Source organism: Nymphalis io, chromosome Z (genome assembly GCF_905147045.1).
Source record: "Nymphalis io chromosome Z, ilAglIoxx1.1, whole genome shotgun sequence".
In the NCBI taxonomy this organism is placed as follows: Eukaryota; Metazoa; Arthropoda; class Insecta; order Lepidoptera; family Nymphalidae; genus Nymphalis; species Nymphalis io.
Window position 1 is genome coordinate 1,466,906 of NC_065918.1, and position 18,649 is coordinate 1,485,554.

Consider the following 18,649-nt stretch of genomic DNA (forward strand, 5'->3'; position numbering starts at 1 on the left):
TACGTACGAAATAAAAACTTAATTATGCAACGAATAGCATTTTGAATCCGTGCAACAATAAAAATAACAAAATATTTCATTATTATACTGTTTTTTTTTTATGTAGACATGGTCGCGATCACCCGGCCAGTGAACGAGTTGTCCCAGAACCTGTCTTTCATGATGGAGAGCCTGTACAAAGTGTCAGTGTCCCTGCAGCGACAAGAGTTTGGCTGATGTCGCGCCCCCCGCCCGCGGCCTACGCGCTCGCGCCACCCAGCTCTCTTTAGCTGCTTTAATATCGACATATAAACGATGGCGCACATGTGCGCGACCTACGCGTGCACTAGACTGTAATTACCATAATAGTACTTCATACATACTCATCCAAATATACTCAGATCCAAATAACGCGCACTAAACCTCTATTAGCATCCTAAAATTGATATGAATTATAAACTATCATTCCCGTTTTTACATTTAAACTATTTTATTAATTAAGTTACTCATTAACAAACATCACATCACGTTCGTCGAATTGGAGAATAATATATGTCGCAGTGTGTTCTAGTTATAACCAAATCCACGCTTCAGTTGAAACATCGATACATAATTCTCGGTAGTTCTACCCACGTCGTGTATTTCAACAGCATTGTATTCAGTCACCCATAAACACCCAACATTTGAATAGTATATCCTCAAAGGCTTATTATCGTATTATCGTCTAATTTCAAAGTTTTCCTTCTTTCGTTACTGACGCATATATTTTATGTATACGTTTTTAAATCGATTCTTTTGATTAAGGTGTGCATGTAAACGATGTTCAGAAACAAAGTACATTTACAGCGAATGTACCAAAATCAAACAGACCGGACCGGACATTCTTCGAGATTTTCAAGCAAGCGATATTATAAATGATATACACTGACCCGAACGCTTAACGTTACATTACATCACTATATAAGTTATATTATTGACTCCATAATGTGACGTCATACTTTTGTGACAAAACGAGATTTGAAATTTCGAAACTTCAAATCTAATAAACCAAAAATATCAATCTCAAGTATTATGTAATTCATCTTGTCGTTAGTCTTTAATATATATCAAAAAAATATAAAAAAATTGCCTTAAATGTGTTTTCAATATTTCGTCTTTAGGGTACATGAAGATATATTTTTGTGGAGTTCGTTTTACGCTTATATAAGTGTCTGAAAATTATATTTTAAGATAAAAATCGGTGTCTATATACATTCAGTGTTTTATTCGTATATTAAATGTTAAATATCTGTACGCCTCCGGTCGCTCGGACGCCTTCTGCTTTCTGCGCTCCGTTAGTGATGAACATTTCAATGTCGTGTTTATAAACGTTGTAAATTAAGATATGTAATAAAAAGAATACATGACAAAGCCGCGGGGAGGGGGGAGCTCTCCCTCGAGTTCGATTATTACGTTTCAAGTAGTTAATATTAAATTATACAAGTATATTCAGCTCTCAATCACGATATTATAATACATAAGAGTTTATGAATCGATTTAATATTGCTTCCTCATTTGTATGAAGTGTGTACCACGACCTTATGTATATTATATCAACCGACACTTTGTCGATAGAATTACATATTTGTTATTAAATGGATATATTCAAAGTTAACGAGTGTTTTAGAGTAAGAGTGTCGACTTCTCGATCTCGACATAATTCTAAAGTTTCTGAACGTGATTTGAAAAACTCAATTTGACAGTAATTCTTATCTTCTTTGAAAATATTATGATGATGTTTTATTTTAATCGTTTTATCGTCAGTATTGTTTCCTTTTACTTGTTACCATTTTGTTTGTATTTTTACTAATACTTTACGAAAAAGTGTCTATTATATTATTTTTTTTAGCTTTCTAAAAGAAGTTAAATATTCTTCATATCATATGAATTTAACGTTTTTTGATAGCCGTGCTCGCTGCGGCGCACGGGGTAGCGAATTTAGTAAATAAATAATTATTAGGTGAATTAGTGTACTAACGGTACATATTATTGTGATTAAAACTCATTTAGTTTTCATATTACTGATCTCAGCTAGGATATTGTAATAACACGCGATGTCGCACAACAAACATTTCGACAAGTGAAATCAACAAAATATATAAAACTAGCGAAGCGAATTCTATAAGTATTAACTATCTTTGGTGTCTGACGTTAGTGTCCGTCTGTGTGCTTCCGACTACTTGTTCTACGGGCGAACAGCGAACGCTTGATGTGAACTGCAGAAGGGTCAAAAAAACGCGCCCATAGTTTTCACGATCACAATACATTCGTTATTTAATAATCTTGTTAGAAATCTTTCAAACGTAACAGATTAATATGTTACGTTAAAAAATTCGAGATATCGCGTGTACGCAACCAAATACTTGATTTTTTTTTCTAGTGCCTATTTTGTTGTCTATATTCGCACATATCAATATCACCCAATTTTTATATCTTCGAAACTCGCACGAACGAACATACAAACACGACAAATTACTATCGCAGTAATACAAAGACACCTCTAATGTTACATTACATTGTCATTATCGCGACGATTCAATACATGTTACGAGTTCTTCGTGTTCTTTTCATGAAACCTGTCTCTATTAACGAAGCAATTAGTTATCAACATTTTTAATTAAGACTGCCATTGTAACTGAGTCACAGGTTCGATTTTCCGGCGATTTTAAAAAAAATATGTCATCTCTATCGTCGTTTCAACTTATATTTAAATCATATTGTTCGCGTGAAAATCGAATCTATCTCAGCTTTATTCGCGGTGGAGATATCCGAGGTACGAGGAGACGTTACGATCCGATTGCGTGATCATTTCACTTCAACTAAACTCGTCTCCCATGCCAGTCGGTTATCTTCAGCGCGCTTCTTTGCCTTCGAGCAAAATGTACCAAATGATGCATAATTTCGTTTTAATTGCTATATTTACTCAACGCTTTTTTGTGATAAACTTGTTCATTTTAGTTTATTGTGTAACTAATTAGGTTATTTATTATTAGCTTAATTTTATTCTCCCTTCCCGTTCGCGCCACACGCGTATTAGTAACGATGTGAAATAATAAAGTTTATAACCAGTTGTACATGTATTTTAAATTAATAAATGAATTAATATCTTGTCCGTTTTTTTTTTACTATATGTATTCACAAGTAATAAGCATCACGCCGAATATAGAATTTAAGGCATGACCACATAACTCTTTTTCGAATATTCTGATCGACTCAAATATCCATCATTTAACCCTCGTAACATGTCATAGTCCATAACAAATAATTATAATAATTTCATTAAACATGATTGTAGGATATTCAAATGACTAATCATTTATTTTTGTTAATTTAGATTATTAAAGAACTTAAAGATATAACGAAAATTCGTCGATTTAATGCGATACGTCTAAATATTTTACTTGATCCGTGCAAACCATTATATAAATCGCCATTTTGTTGAAGCTATACATCTATTGCTTGTGACGTAAGAGAAAAGACTGAAAATATTATAAATAAAAGATCAATGTCGTAAGCTATCCAATTATTGAGTACAAGCTGCGGCCCACGGTGTACGTTGATAACTTTAAAAAATAAAGAGATTATCTGTAAGGAATATCATATTTGATATAATTCTAATTAAAATTATATTGAATGCCCCGGGTAATAAATCACAGTAATCACAAAATTCACATTTTATACGAGAAACAATTTACCGTCTCTGTGGTGTAAGCCTGCAACAATAAAATCGAACTATTGAGTGCCCAATGAGTACATTCAAGCGGTGACGCCCTCATACAAAAATATATTATGTGTAAAGGCAAATGATAGATAATGTAAGCATTTATTTTGTAAATGCAAATAAAAAATTTAGTTAAGCCTCAGTTTAAGATGTGGCCTATAATAGTTTTGTGTTCACGCGTCTGAATTTTACAAAAAAAACTTAGTCATATTTCCGCTGGTCGAAAATTAGCCAGACCTAACAATCGATTAGAATGGCAACATTGCAACGCAAACACCACAGACTACGATCTACGATTGCAGCACAGAGATTTACTACAACGGTTTCATAGATGACCAGATACTCGTATTAATGTTTCTAAGTCGACGATAAGCAATTGAAGTAAGAAAATAAAATAATAAATAAGTAATAAGCAAAACGCCCATAAGATTACTTCGCGATTATATAACTCGAACTATAATACACGAAATATAATGTAATACTTCGAAAGAAATAAATAACCCGTTATAATACTTGGTTCATATAAAATATGTGTATTACCGAAAATATTTTATAACGCTCAACATTTTAAGAGAAAGCAAAGAAAATTGTTGTTATCGTTGTTTTAAAAAGAAATGAAAATAAAATTATGGCAATAAATAACAATTACAGAAAGAGAAGATAATTCTGCTGGCAATCTAATTTAATTATTTGATAAACATAAACTACCGCAAGCAATGGAATAGTTCGCCATAATTTATTCATGTTTAAATATATCTGTTATAAAAAATTAGTTCGGAGTTGCACTTTGCACTTTACGTTTGCACTGTACTGCAAGACTAAGCAAGACCACATTTAAAAGCAAAGCAAATATTACAAATTAAATAAGCGAATTCATATAAAACTTAAATCTATTGTAAAAATATTCTTTTAATTTCTGTATATTTTTATTATTATTATTTTGTAATGTAATTTATATACATACGTTTAATTAATTTATTTATGACAATCAAATCAACACATGTTTGTTCTACTTTTTTAATGTTGCCTTAAAGAAAATCTTACTAATCTGTGTATTATGCAACTGGACCAGTGCGCTCGCTACGTCATCAGCCTTTTTGACATTTATTATTTTTTTTAAATAATAATGTATACTTCACTACCTCGAAGTGTGAATTATTCTTTTTTTTCTATTTATTTTACCAGAATTTTCAAATACTGTCAAAAATATTATTATCATCATTTACTTATGGATAATAATTTCAATAAAATGCTTGAAAATAAATTCGCATTGCATTAGTGGTTCTGTTCGATATTGCTCATTTCGCCACCGAATTAAAAATACTTGATTTTATAAAATAGACAATACCACGGTAAGTATAAGTCGCTGGCTGTATGTGTAAATAATGCTGAAAAGCGCCCTTTCGATTTCTAAGGGACTAGGCGATTAGATCCTTCGATCTTTCTACGAAGTTTATTTTATATATTGTATCAGTTGTATATGTAATATCTAAGCAATGTCGTCCAGGTATATTTAACTAACCGCGTAGCTATGCACACATATCGCATATCCCTTGGAACACGTTCAATTATTGCTTCAAAACATTCAATTCGCAAAGTAACTGTGAAAGCAAAGCCCAGCTCAATCTAAATAGACTACAAACATTAATTTTGCCAGAAACCTTAATTAGCTAAAATTTAGTGCATTCATGTCTTACCTCTATTATAAAAACTCAACCACGTCTAAAATTATAAGGATCTAAAAGTTTTAGCCAACACTCTATATAAAAATACTCTTATGTCAGAACCGCGTCCTTGTTCTGGTCTTAGTGGCAGATTCCGATTTCCTGGGGTTTCCTGTTAAAAAATCCTCAGCAGCATAGCAATGTTTAAAGTAGTCGGTCCTGCGCCTGATCTCTCTCTCGACGTGTATGATTATAAAAGTGAAGGAATAAATAGTGCTCCTGCGTTTTCACAGACGACTGTGCCCAGAATCGCTCAGAAGAACGTCATGTTAATTAAAATAACAAAATGATATTATATTAAACCGTACAAAAAAGTATCTTACAAAACTATCTTCAAATAAAAAGAAGCACACTCGAAACCGAAATGAAATAATTTCAAAACACTTTATTTGCCTTTATTCTGCACGAACAGTAAGATCTTAACATATTAACACACACTTGAGAGGGAAGTAGCGCGTCTTAAATCGCATTACAATGTTAGTCATAAGAGCTGTTACCTCAGTCGTCATGTACATATATATTCTCTACAAAAGTGTCGCGTAAGGTAGAACGCGTTACGTGTATATGATAATAGTGTATATTTACAAACATCTAAATTGTTTCATCAGTCCTTTTATACAGCGGTGAATACGATACAGATCGGCCTTCGACATTGGATGGACGCCGTAGAGAAACACAATTGTTTTACGGTTTCACTGGAAATATATATATATATTGCACCAACCCGCATCGCAGCAGCGTGGTGGAATAAGCTCCAAAGCTTCTCCTTAAAAAGAGGAGAGGAGGCCTTTAGCCCAGCAGTGGGACATACACAGACTGCTACGGTATATATACATATATTCATATAAGAATAACAATGGAAACGGTGAGAATAGCGGCTACCATCGGTCCACTTGTAAGAGATGAAAATATTTATTAATTTTAAAGGCTTTGCTCGGTACTCACCAACTGTATCCATCTTACAAAAATATGTTATGAATGAAAGATATTGATTATATGACAAACTATTGCCCGCAGCGATTTACACTTAGTTTTCATTACATTAGTGTATATTAATATTTTATATATTTACATTAAAAATTATTATTTGTAATACGTTAAATATTGTGAATTTAAATAGTGAGCTGCAATGAAAATCACATATTAATTGCACTGTGTTGTGTAATCACAAACGTTTATATAAAAAGCCTTATTAAAAAAACAATAAAAAAAAGCCTATTATGCAATTACAAATAGAGTTAAACTGAGATGTTTAATACTACACCTGACAACTGACAAATTATTTAGTACAGTAGTACGTTTAAAGTAAATATTTTTAAAAATACAATTAAATTATATAAATAAAAACAAAAACACAGTAATATATCATAGAAATGTGCAAAGCTGTATACACCACTACACCTACGAAATTATACTAATACTACGACTGATATTATTATGTACAATTTTTTTGTTCAGTACATATTATTAAAAAAACTCGAAATGTATATAACATCTAATATAATCCACTAAAAATGTTCATCGATAAAAAAAAAAAAAAAATCGAAATAAATCTATTTACTTTAACGATTTCTAAATAAATGTCACTATTATTTTCAACTACAAGCAATGTTATTGCGCCTACGATATTCGTTTATTCGATCCTACGTCACAACGGATATGATCTCAGGCCGACTACGGAATAACTCGGGCACTCTAAGCCGTTTATATTTAAATTTACCACATAGATTCCGTAATTCAATACGTCTCATTAATGAACTGGGGTTATTAGATATGTTTTACATTTCTAGTATTTATTATATGAGGGGATATCGTATCATTCGAAAGATATTCCCCTGTACTGTGGCAAAACAACTAAAATGTCGATAGCGAGCGATGCTTGTATTAATTACAACACGTTCATTAATAAAACGTCGATTGAATAACGTTAACATCAATAGTCTAAAACCTGAAGCGGTGTAAGGCACCTCGTCGAATGCTCTTACGCTGTTATTTAACATTTATACATATTATCATTTACATCTCATAAATATTTGATTACAATAAACGACAATTATTACAAAATGTACATTTAGATAAAAATTTACATAAAATATAGAATAAAGAATCGATTTTCTAATACATACGTTTACACCGATAACATAAGGTGACTGTTACTTCATTGAGAATCCATTCGATAGCATAATTACACCATACATTAAACACGTATTTAGTTCATAGTATTTATCATGTAAAACAAAAACAATTCATTGCTTAATATATACACGAAATCTATTCGAATGTTATCCAAGCGAGCTGCCAATAGTAACAGTACATTGCACTGATTAAAAGTAAACGAATATGAAAATAATAACTGTCAGCGTTGTTAAACGAATTAGCTGGAGGTAGCCTTAATGAATACTATTCACTTACAAATTAAATTAAATTCATATTTAAATAATATTTCTTATATATTTACGCCTCAGTTATAAACGTTGCGTAGCGGCTCTATAGTCAAACGATGCCGTCTCCTTTCGAATTTCAATCATCGATGAAAAAAGAAAGAGAGAGAGAGAGAGAGAGAGAGAGGTGAGTGTATCTCACTCACTCGCTATGCAACGAATATCGGCAGGGCCGTTAATGATTATGTCTATGTATTGCTTTAAATTATTTTATGTCGCAGCTAGTTCTAAATTCCACGAAATAAATATTCATAACGATGATATTATATTATGACGAATATTGCAACGGAGGTCACAGCGAACACTGGAACGGAAGTTTCAAATTAAATTAACGTTTATAAAATACCTTTATATATATCTCGTACAAATACTCCGTTAAATTATATTTATCGTTTCAAGAAATATATAACATAGCTACGGTTAATGAATAATCATCTGTATTCAAATGTCTGAGCCTATTTAGGACAAAAGGTCTATAAGCGATAATCTCATTAGGAATGTATACGTTACATCGCGTATCTTACAAGCGCGTTATATTATTTTCTAGGCTCATAATGGACTTGTGTTTATTCAGAAACATTTTAACGGAGATTTATAGTTTGACGTTACGTTAATTTATTGATTACATGTGGTAAACGTATTCATAACTAATTACCTCTATAATATTTGTTAACACTGATTACTTTCAATTATGGTTACATTACTTACATCATTCATTATTAAAACGATTATAAAAACGCTAAAACTTAAAAATATTAAAATATATATTTGATTACATCCTTAAAATCATGATAATAATTACTATGTAAAGTCGAATAATAAATGAATAGCTACACTAAAATCCGTTCAGCTCAAACGGCCCTCATTATACACATACAAATTAAAATAAACATTTAAAAATGTAAATAGCGGAAATTTAAAAGACTAACGCACCGGCTGTAATATTAACTGTTTCTCATACACGTTTTGTCTACTTTTGGCATATACTTATAATAATCAACTATTCATATAAAATATACATAGGTTACGCTAAAATGATGACATCGAGTAACATTAATAGTGATTTTTTTTTATATTTGTCCATCACGTACGTTCATTAAAACATCTGATAAAATCTTTTTAGTAACTCTATGGTGCCTAGTCTTTTTGAATCGCCACTAAATAGCATGCGTATATCTAGATAAGATTATAATCATATATAGATCATATTATCTTTGTATACTTGATTACATGGCCCGGTATTGTCTAGTTGAACAAGACCGAGTTCGGGTCCTCGTTGTCCATCTGTTTCACATGCCTCAGGACATCCTTCTTCGTTATCACGCCCAGTAAACGACTGTGAGAAAAAAATAAGAATTATTAAAACTTTGTAATACATTCATAGCTCTACACCTCGATTGTACTACGTCCTAACTATAACCTGGGAACAAATTGCTTGTTACTATAATGGAAAACGCCTGAAATATCATTATAGTCAATCGGCTATAGTAGACGCCAAGAAAGCTACTTAATTCTCAGTTATATTTTACATATATTGTGTAAATTATTATATTTTCATACCCATTATGAGTGACCAGGGTCTGCCTCAATCCCAGCTTGCGGAACATATCCACGACGGTTTCCATGGGAGTCTGGTCAGTCACGGTGATGGGAGCCATGTCGAGTATGCGGTTGAGAGGGAGGCTGGGAGGTCCAGACTGAGGTTGGACTGGGCCGGCAAATATCACCACCGATTGACCAATTATCCCTTCCATTGTGCGGCGAGCATTAGCTGCAATATATTATATTATGATATTAAATAACTACAGAGTACTGTGTTAACAGTAGATATTTGCATAATTGTGTTCATTGATTCTAGATATTTCTACTATAAAACCATTGCTTATATAAAATAGCAATAAATTGTAAGTCGTAATAATCGTAAGTAATCAAAATACGAACATTTGTTTTGAACATGAAGACCAATTTCTTTCGTGCTGTGTCATACAGTATATTTGTATAAATACTATAATAATATACATTATCCCGTGTTCACATATTATTTTATTATTTAGAACAACGATTTTGATTATCAAAGAAGTTAACCAAATTTTACAAATTATTTACCGTATCGACTATGATATTTACCAATAGCGAGGTTGAGGTCCCTGCGCAGAACGAATCCGACGAGGTACTGCGACTCCTTAGAGACAACCACTGGGTAACCGTTATGCTCAGTCTCCTTCAGCAAAGTTTCAACATCGTCCACGGTCATCGAATCTTGGGTGATCACGGCCAAGGTTTCGTTGCGTCTGGATATATTAACAAGATTATAAGTTTTATAAATTATAATTGTGCAATATATATACATTAGCGTGTACAATTGATACGTAAATGTGAACGTGTGCATGACATATATTATTTTTCTTCAATTGTGTAACAAAATTGCCTGCCAAGAATATTTTATATATATTTGTATTTACTTAGTTAATATTAAATTATAGAACTAAACACGCTTTAGTACATATATAAAATTCGCAATTTAATATTGCAATCGCATCCTAATTAAGCCAATATAATAGTGATCCTTTAAAAAGGCTATTTCTGTACACAATAATGCTGATATTAATTAATATGAGCAAAACTTAACCGCTGAATTTTCAGGTGCTTAATTTGTGTTTATAATTCATCTCGTGCTTGACGGTGAAGGAAAACATCGTGAGGAAACCTGCATGTGTCTAATTTCATTGAAATTATGCCACATGTGTATTCCGCATTGGAGCAGCGTGGTGGAATGAGCTCCAAACGTTCTCCTCAAAAGGGAGAGGAGGCCTTAGCCCAGCAGTGGAACATTAACAGGCTGTTACTTTACTTTAGCATGTATATCTTGTTTTGAGTGTTCGAATAACTAAAAGATAATATACATAACCTATTTCAAAGGCAGGAAGATTAAAGATATATATAAACGACTCTGACCTCTAATTGCCATGACGTTATTGGCAGAGGTCTAAGACATTCGCTTTCGCGTTTACTGATTGTAGTACATAATATAGCGAAGCTGTTACCAAATCGCATGGAACGAATCTAAATTAGAACATAAAATGTAAATCACATATAACAGTCGCCTTCGCAGTCATCAGCGAGGGCATAATTGATATCGCAATAACTATTTTATATTTTAGTATGCACACCAGCTACAAAATTTTATTTTCAAATCACATAAATAATTCTTTCGCTTTTGCACAAAATGAGAACAAGCTTAAAACGTATTCATAATATTACATTAATAGAGACAATATGAAATGAAAAAAATCCTTGTTCAGATATTTTTTTGCCTTGATGGATCGAAGTCATTATAAATTATTGGGAAGTAATGACATTCTGGCTTTGAGCCCGTTTGGATACACCGCAAAAATACAGTCCCAAGGCACGCTCTTCTGGCTTTTCGAAGTTATTATTTGGATGTAGCTTCAGCCAGCACCTTTTTTCGCGTGGAAATGGCAAATTATTTGGGATTTGAGGGATCTAAATTCCTAATAATGATTGAACCATATTATGTACCGAGATATAAAGTATTCTATTTGTCGATCCAGGCCATAAAATATCTGCGGGTTAAATTTCATCGAAATCCTTTCAACCGTTTTTGGGTGATTGCGTAACAAACATCCAAACACACAAACTTTCATGATTATAAAATTATTATGATAAAACATTCCATTATTGTAAAATATGCACTCACTTTGGCTGCATGACATCCGCAGCTAGGGACGTGTGCTGGAACTCGTCCTTGCTGTCCAGGAATGGGTATCCGTTGAGAGCGATGTGAGCGTCGTATATGCCCTGCCTTCCCAATGCGTCGCCTACCCATTTAGATGCCATAGCGGCAGCCATCAGAGGTACTATGTATCGAACGCCACCAGTCAACTCGAACATTATTACCACGAGTGATACTGGAAAAAATATTACAAAAGTTTGTTTATAAATGCATATTAATTAGTAATAGTACACAAAATAATTCAACTTTTAAATTAATTAAATAAAAATATTATATAGAATTTCTCTTAACTATAGTTAAGAGAAATTTTACTTAGAAGAACTATATTCTACAATGTTATATTAACGTTTTAAACTTTAATTTAAAGTAGCTATCAATTTTTAGCAAAAGGTATCAGTAACACACCAGTCATCCTAGTGACTCCACCCAGTACCGCCGCCGCGCCCACCATGGCATAGAGTCCGGGTGTAATACAATCGTCACCGGTCGAACACTCTCCGGAGAACAGCCATATCTTCGGATAGTTATAAGCAAGCTGCTCCACTCCTAAGTGAAAGGATAATAAAATATAATCTAAAAGGTTGTCGGTTATAAATTGTAACAATAGTCAAATACATAAGTTTTTTAATACAAAGTGAGTTTTTAAACCATATCTCTTGAAACTCTTAGAATATCTAAGAGGATTTCAATACTAATACGAAATATTTGTGATATTATCAAAGTTATGATTACTAAAATGCACTTTACAGAGACATACAGAGAAAACAAAACAATACTTTATATATTTGAAATGTATTACAACTCACCAATTCCCACAATCCTTCCAGCGATGGCACCCAAAGCAAGACTAGGAATGAAAAGTCCGCAAGGGACCTTGATACCGAAAGTGAAGACCGTCATCACTAGCTTGAGGATGAGAGCGAGGAGGAGCAGCCAAATTGCCTGGTAAACTCCCGGTCCTGCAGCTGCCTTCTCTATTGCAGAGTTTACATCGGTGAAGTTGCGGTTGTAATCGCTGCAACAAAGTTATGTCACATGAATATATATTAGAACAACTGATAAGATATTATGATAAGTAAAATTATTTTTTAAACATATTTTTTCATTTGTTCCTTTCATTATTCTCTCACTGCACTTTAGATATTATACATAAATATGAAATGTGTCAGAACACATGTGTACACCATGCCTTGAAATGTATGAAGGAACTCCACACCTTCTCCTTAAAGAAGAGGAGGCCAGGGAACAAGAGAAAAGTGAGAGCATCTGTACTTGTGCACTCTTGAGCACAATAACACCAGGGTGAATCAAAAGTTCTTCTAATCAAAGTATAAAAAAGAAATCACGACTAATGCCAGTTTCCTATGACGTTTTTCTTTAAATACATAAAGCACATGGGAAATTAAAATTGTATAGTAGCGATCAATAATCTTCCCTACTTTTGACTTGCAATCAATAAAACAGTCCCAGTGTTCCATACCACAGAGCACTGCGACCGTAACGTTGGCAGCGGCAGCAGAAACTTGAATCTTCAGAGTAAAAAACGAGAACATATATCATCAAATACACAAATAGAACGATACAACCAGTGCACCGAAGACACGCCTGTGGAGATTGTACAAAAAATAATCCTACAGTGTCATTTTATCCGGGCCTTCACTCCAAATCCAAATCCAATCCACAGCCAAAACTCGCTTGTCTCCATAATTTTATGTTTTTAACAACTCTTTGCATGTAACTATTTTTATTATTAGAAACGCGACATGATGAAATAAAACATCTGCACAAAATATGAACTTCTAAAACTATTTTTGATTCACCCTCGTGTCTCCTGCGCTGCGAATGGCCGCCATGATCGCTCAAAAGGACATATCTTAACTTTGTTAGAGAGAAATACTAAATCTTGTGTCATTGTTGCTGGCTACTGGTATATTTTAGAGGCTGTTAATAAATTTTCATAGTAATAGTATAGCACGTATTTTAAAAACTGTTTAATAAAATGATATTTACCACAGCGGGTCCGAGTTCGAAATTCCGCACTGATTGAACAGCAAATAAATCAGTTGGCTCGTATTCATCCGTGTGTACGGGTTGGGATAAGCGATGATAGCGGTGACCAATGTCACCACTAGTACTTCGGTAACCGGGTACTGGCCGAGCTTCGAGTATTTGCGGTAGCGGCACCAATAAATGTTTGCCTTTATAAATATGGTAGCGATGCAACCCTGGAAACAAGATGTCGATTTGAATTTGGAAGGGACTTTTTGGACTAACTTAAATTATATTCAGTGACAAATATTAAATTGATAAGATAATTTTGTCTGAACTAGTGTCACAAAGAATATTCTACTCAGCTATATTTGTATTTTTATTCTTTTTAATAATCATTGTCGAAATTATACAATATATAATATTTCCTAATGTGCTATATTTTTTCTACCTAAGTCTTAGAAATGTATTTAAAACGTCACTCACGCCTATGATACCGAGGCCGACAAACGGTATGAGCTCGAAGAATATCCAGGGCTTGTTGTACTCCACGAAGAATAACACAGAGTGCTCGTTGCCGAAGGGATTGATCGAGCGCAGGATGAAGGCCGCGATCAGCGCGCAGAAGAACGAACGCCATAACGTTTTCAGCGGAAAGTAGTATGAGACCTAGAAATACGACAATAAATTGTTTATAAAATATTATTGTACCTTAAAGCGAACAATGGACAGTTACATGTAATTAACAAAACTTTATGTTAAATTCCTCATGCACATGTATATTAAGCGATGCAGGGGATAGGTTCTAGGAGAAATTTGACTTATATTGTTTTTAATTTACAATGCGAATGCGTTGACAAACTTGAACAAAGCCTAGTTCATGTATAGCTAGCCAATACGCATAAGCAGTAAATGTTATATAATGTATTATAATCATCATCGCCCAAGCACATATACATATGTCCAATCGTTGGGTATTGATGTGTGTCGCTAGCACAAAATATAGTAGTACCTCTTCAAGGCTGAAGAGCACCCCTCCGATAGGAGCTCCGAAGGCGACCGACACTCCCGCAGCCGCAGCAGCGGACAGTATCTCGCGTTTTTTCGCTTCATTCCGACCGTACTTCGGGAACAAGTAGGATAGGATATTACCTGGACAATGAACATCGTTATAATTTCAATGGAAGCGAATGCTTTTTTATTAATAAAAATTGTTAAAATTTTAGATTGATAGAATAATATTAATTTGGCAATAACGTTACCTAAGCAACTCGCTATGTGTACCATGGGCCCCTCCTTTCCAAGCGACAAACCGGATGATACTGACAGAATCAGGCCGACTACTTTGATGATGAGCGTCCACTTGCCGAGGTAGCCCCTTATGATGAAACCACTCAGGATGGTCTTTATCTCGGGTATACCTGAAAATATTTGAAACGAATATATAAATGTTTCTTTTTTAGTCGAGGGACGTAGTAATTGTACTCCATAAGCTCTAAAGAATTGCTTGAAGCACAAATTGTCGCAAGCGTTGCCCTTACAAAGACATAGAACAATCAACGTGCATTAGGTGGCATTGTAGAGCATAACCCTATCCTTTAATCCAAAAAAAATAAAATAGTCTTAGCATGAAGTGACATACGCAACGAGCGTGACACGGTGCGCGGAGTCTCGGAGTTACGTAACGTGCTTATTGCTGAGTCGAGCTCATATCACACCCGTGGTAAATATCAGACAATAATTACATATGAAACATAAATAAAAAAAACGTAACGCGCATGTGACATTGATCGTGTAAATAACCGTCCAGTAACATGAAATTACTGTTAACGACACACTCAACGTGATTAAGTGAAATACTGACAGTGGGAGGAGCAGTGGCGCTCGCTGCACCCATTAAAGGTACATGACAATGTGTTTACTTTACGTTCAAATAATACAGTTGCAACTTAAAAGTATTTTTTATGACCGATTTAAAATTTTCTTCTAAAAATAAAAAAACTATTCGATGTTTCTAGTAATGATTTCACAAATACATGCGACAAGCTATATCATGTATCAATGAATGCTTTACATTATATAACATTAATGATATAGACAGTACCAGATCCACAGGCGTAGGGCGCGAACATCCGTACGAGCGAGGCTGACAGAGCGGCGAAGAGCAGCGCCCAAACGATATAGAACAAGTAGCTGATGATGTAAGCCCCGGGACCTTCGCGAGACTCGCCGAACAGCTGAGGCCAGGTCATCCACTGTCCATGCAATTGGATGGTTATATAAGCTCTCTACCAAATTTACGACAAGTTTGTTCAATTCAAACTTTGATAATATTTTAATTGCTGCTACGATATAAAAGACGAGACGTTTAACAAATTTCTTTATACATTTGAGCCTGCGAGGATTCTAGCTATATATTTTATTTATACTATTTCTATAAAACTTACATTATTTTATATATCTGACACACGACACATCAGACATGCACGAGAAACGCCTCTATCGTGGGTTTTAAGACTACAAATGTATCTGATCTACTAACCTCAGAACAATTCCCATGATCGAAGGTAATTTCATCGTTTGACCAGCAGCACTGCTCCCTGTTGAACCAGAACGCCTGCGGGCATATGCCGAACTTAAGGTCCGTCATCCATGAAGCCCCAATGTCTATAACACCGGCCACGACTCCCGTGCAGACACCAACGAGGAGCACGCACACCCATCCTGACCACGCGTCGTGGGCACCCTGGATATTAAACAATTTTTTTTTAATTTTACCGAAAAAAGCCGTCGCAAGTGCATATATTAATTATTTATATTAGACATACTAGGAACACAATACTAAATTACTATTAAAGTCAAAAAGTAAAAGGAAAAATAATAACAATATACAAAAACAAACAACTATGCCGCATAATATTCACGTTTTGTTTCATGACGATATGACTTACGTGACTTATGTATTCTATAATAATTGGCAATAAGCACATCACTATTTTCACTAAGCAATCAATATTATTTACTTTTATGAGATCCCATAGAGAATCTTGACGTTTCTTCACAATGTATCTGTGCCGCATCCGGTCACGCGCGATGTCCCGCTGCCAATCGATAGTGTGGAAATCATCGTACTGGCCAATTCCCGGAATTTCATCCGTGTCGCCTGCAACATCAATACAATAAAGTACAAATATCCGAAAACGTATCGAATTTTTTTAATTTGTATATCATTAAATTAAATAATATTAAAATTGTAACGGAATTAAATATATTATTTTTATTTTGCCAATTGAATACGAAAAAACAATCAGCTTTTTATCGATTAAGACTTTTCGCTTTCTAATTAGGGCAATAAATTATTATGTCGTCATAGCGATCTTGTCGACAATAAACGACTTGTTGCCGCGTTTTTTTTTTTTTGTTTGTTTATTATTAAATATTATCATTACGGTTTTCGATCGCGCGCGATTTATGGTTGTTATCTCTCCATCTCCACTAATTCATATTCAAGTTCGACTAATGTTAAGAAAATATTTTTTCTTTAAACAAGGACAACATTGTCACCAATGTTTTATCTCTGTGAACATCACTTTCAAATTCTATCGAATTTTTGCGTCGATGAAAAAACTTACTTTTAATTATGGTTAGTAATTATAATTACAATGAAAAAATAATAATTAATTATATATCTAAACTATCTAAAAAAATGATTTATGGAACTGTAGTAACAGAAACGAAAACGCAAGTGACGTGACGTGACGCCGACGCGACGTGACATTTCCTTATATATCCGCGCAATGTCAATATATGTCAATTTTAATGATAATTGATTTCACTAATAAAATTTATCTAGTGTGAGAGAAGATTTTAGAAAAAGAAATGAAGTCAGTGCCTGCGTTTTGCGAGTCGGTTTGAAGGTTAGATATACTTATTTTGTTCTTCTGTCATCTTTCTTGAACTGGCTCTATTTTATTTCATAATATTAAACCTTAAAATTTTAAATGTGTATTTGTGAATCGTATTTTTATAATAAGACTGTATTGTATTGATTGTGATGTTATTGAATAATTTTGTACATCATTCACTAAAGGAAAACAAATATATATTTAATATTGTTTTTTAATAGAGATCTTATATTTTTGTTTAACAAGAAATAACTGAATAATCGTTTTGTAAAATCATATCCATTTTATTAATTGTATGTGTTACAACTGTCTGTATAATGAAATATTCTTAATTCAAATTTTACAATGACAAAACATATATGTTTATATATATATTTCATATACCTGCCTGTCTGTCTAGTTGAAACATAATGATCGTGATGTTCATGTATGTGTATCAACAAAAATTAATTCAAACCAAAAGTATGATAACGAAACCAGTTTTTTAAAAATGTGTGACAGATATAATATGTAAATATTAAATAAAAATGTATTTACTCAAATAATAACATAATAATAAAAAAGAAATATTATTTTCTTTAAATATTCCATTTCAAAAATGTTACATCAATTAATATATTTATTTATAATTTGATTTATTTTATATTAATTGAAAATATAAATAACATTTTGTATTAATAGTTTTTTCTAAGTTTATATTTTGATAAATTATTACTATACACTTTATTTAAAACTTTTTATATAACTTTTATTGTTCAAAGTATAAAAAATGACAAATGAATCGGTAATAACAGCCATCATATATTTTTTTATTGTTATACTATTCATGCCAATATAAGATATTTTTTGTTTTTAAGTGTATTTATTTAACTATGTTTTCCAGTTATAATTTTTGTTTTACTTAAATCATAAATAATAAAAGCCACATATGAGTAAAAGCCATATTTGATAGTTATAATAAAAAGAAAAAATATTTATCTTTTGTTAAGTGTAGCTGAAGTTAATGATTTTTTATTGGTAATGTCAATTTTTGACATAAATAGTTTTTCAAAGAACTTTAAAAAGATGTTTCGAAATTATAAATAGAAATACCCATT

At 33.0% G+C, this 18,649-nt stretch overlaps 3 protein-coding genes across 11 annotated transcripts in view; 1 reads left to right on the top strand and 2 right to left on the bottom strand.

Moving 5' to 3' along the window:
• The window catches only part of LOC126780349 (protein furry), a 132,041-nt gene extending 128,915 nt beyond the window's left edge, over positions 1-3,126 (top strand). For all 5 annotated transcript variants that reach the window (XM_050504753.1, XM_050504757.1, XM_050504754.1 and 2 more), the window contains one exon: positions 107-3,126. In XM_050504753.1, coding sequence (XP_050360710.1) covers positions 107-216 — 110 coding nt within the window. In that variant the 3' untranslated portion in view covers positions 217-3,126. The remainder of the gene's footprint in view (positions 1-106) is intronic.
• LOC126780356 (uncharacterized) overlaps positions 1-18,649 on the bottom strand; it is a 200,185-nt gene that overhangs the window by 156,237 nt on the left and 25,299 nt on the right. The gene's annotated exons all lie outside the window — the stretch shown is intronic.
• LOC126780352 (H(+)/Cl(-) exchange transporter 5) overlaps positions 5,843-18,649 on the bottom strand; it is a 30,369-nt gene continuing 17,562 nt past the window's right edge. For all 4 annotated transcript variants that reach the window (XM_050504769.1, XM_050504768.1, XM_050504770.1 and 1 more), the window contains 13 exons: positions 16,671-16,810; positions 16,190-16,393; positions 15,752-15,902; positions 14,910-15,068; positions 14,660-14,799; positions 14,134-14,316; positions 13,669-13,883; positions 12,465-12,673; positions 12,064-12,204; positions 11,623-11,833; positions 10,032-10,195; positions 9,465-9,675; positions 5,843-9,240 (listed from right to left, as the gene is read on the bottom strand). In XM_050504769.1, coding sequence (XP_050360726.1) covers positions 9,150-9,240; positions 9,465-9,675; positions 10,032-10,195; positions 11,623-11,833; positions 12,064-12,204; positions 12,465-12,673; positions 13,669-13,883; positions 14,134-14,316; positions 14,660-14,799; positions 14,910-15,068; positions 15,752-15,902; positions 16,190-16,393; positions 16,671-16,810 — 2,219 coding nt within the window. In that variant the 3' untranslated portion in view covers positions 5,843-9,149. The remainder of the gene's footprint in view (positions 9,241-9,464; positions 9,676-10,031; positions 10,196-11,622; positions 11,834-12,063; positions 12,205-12,464; positions 12,674-13,668; positions 13,884-14,133; positions 14,317-14,659; positions 14,800-14,909; positions 15,069-15,751; positions 15,903-16,189; positions 16,394-16,670; positions 16,811-18,649) is intronic.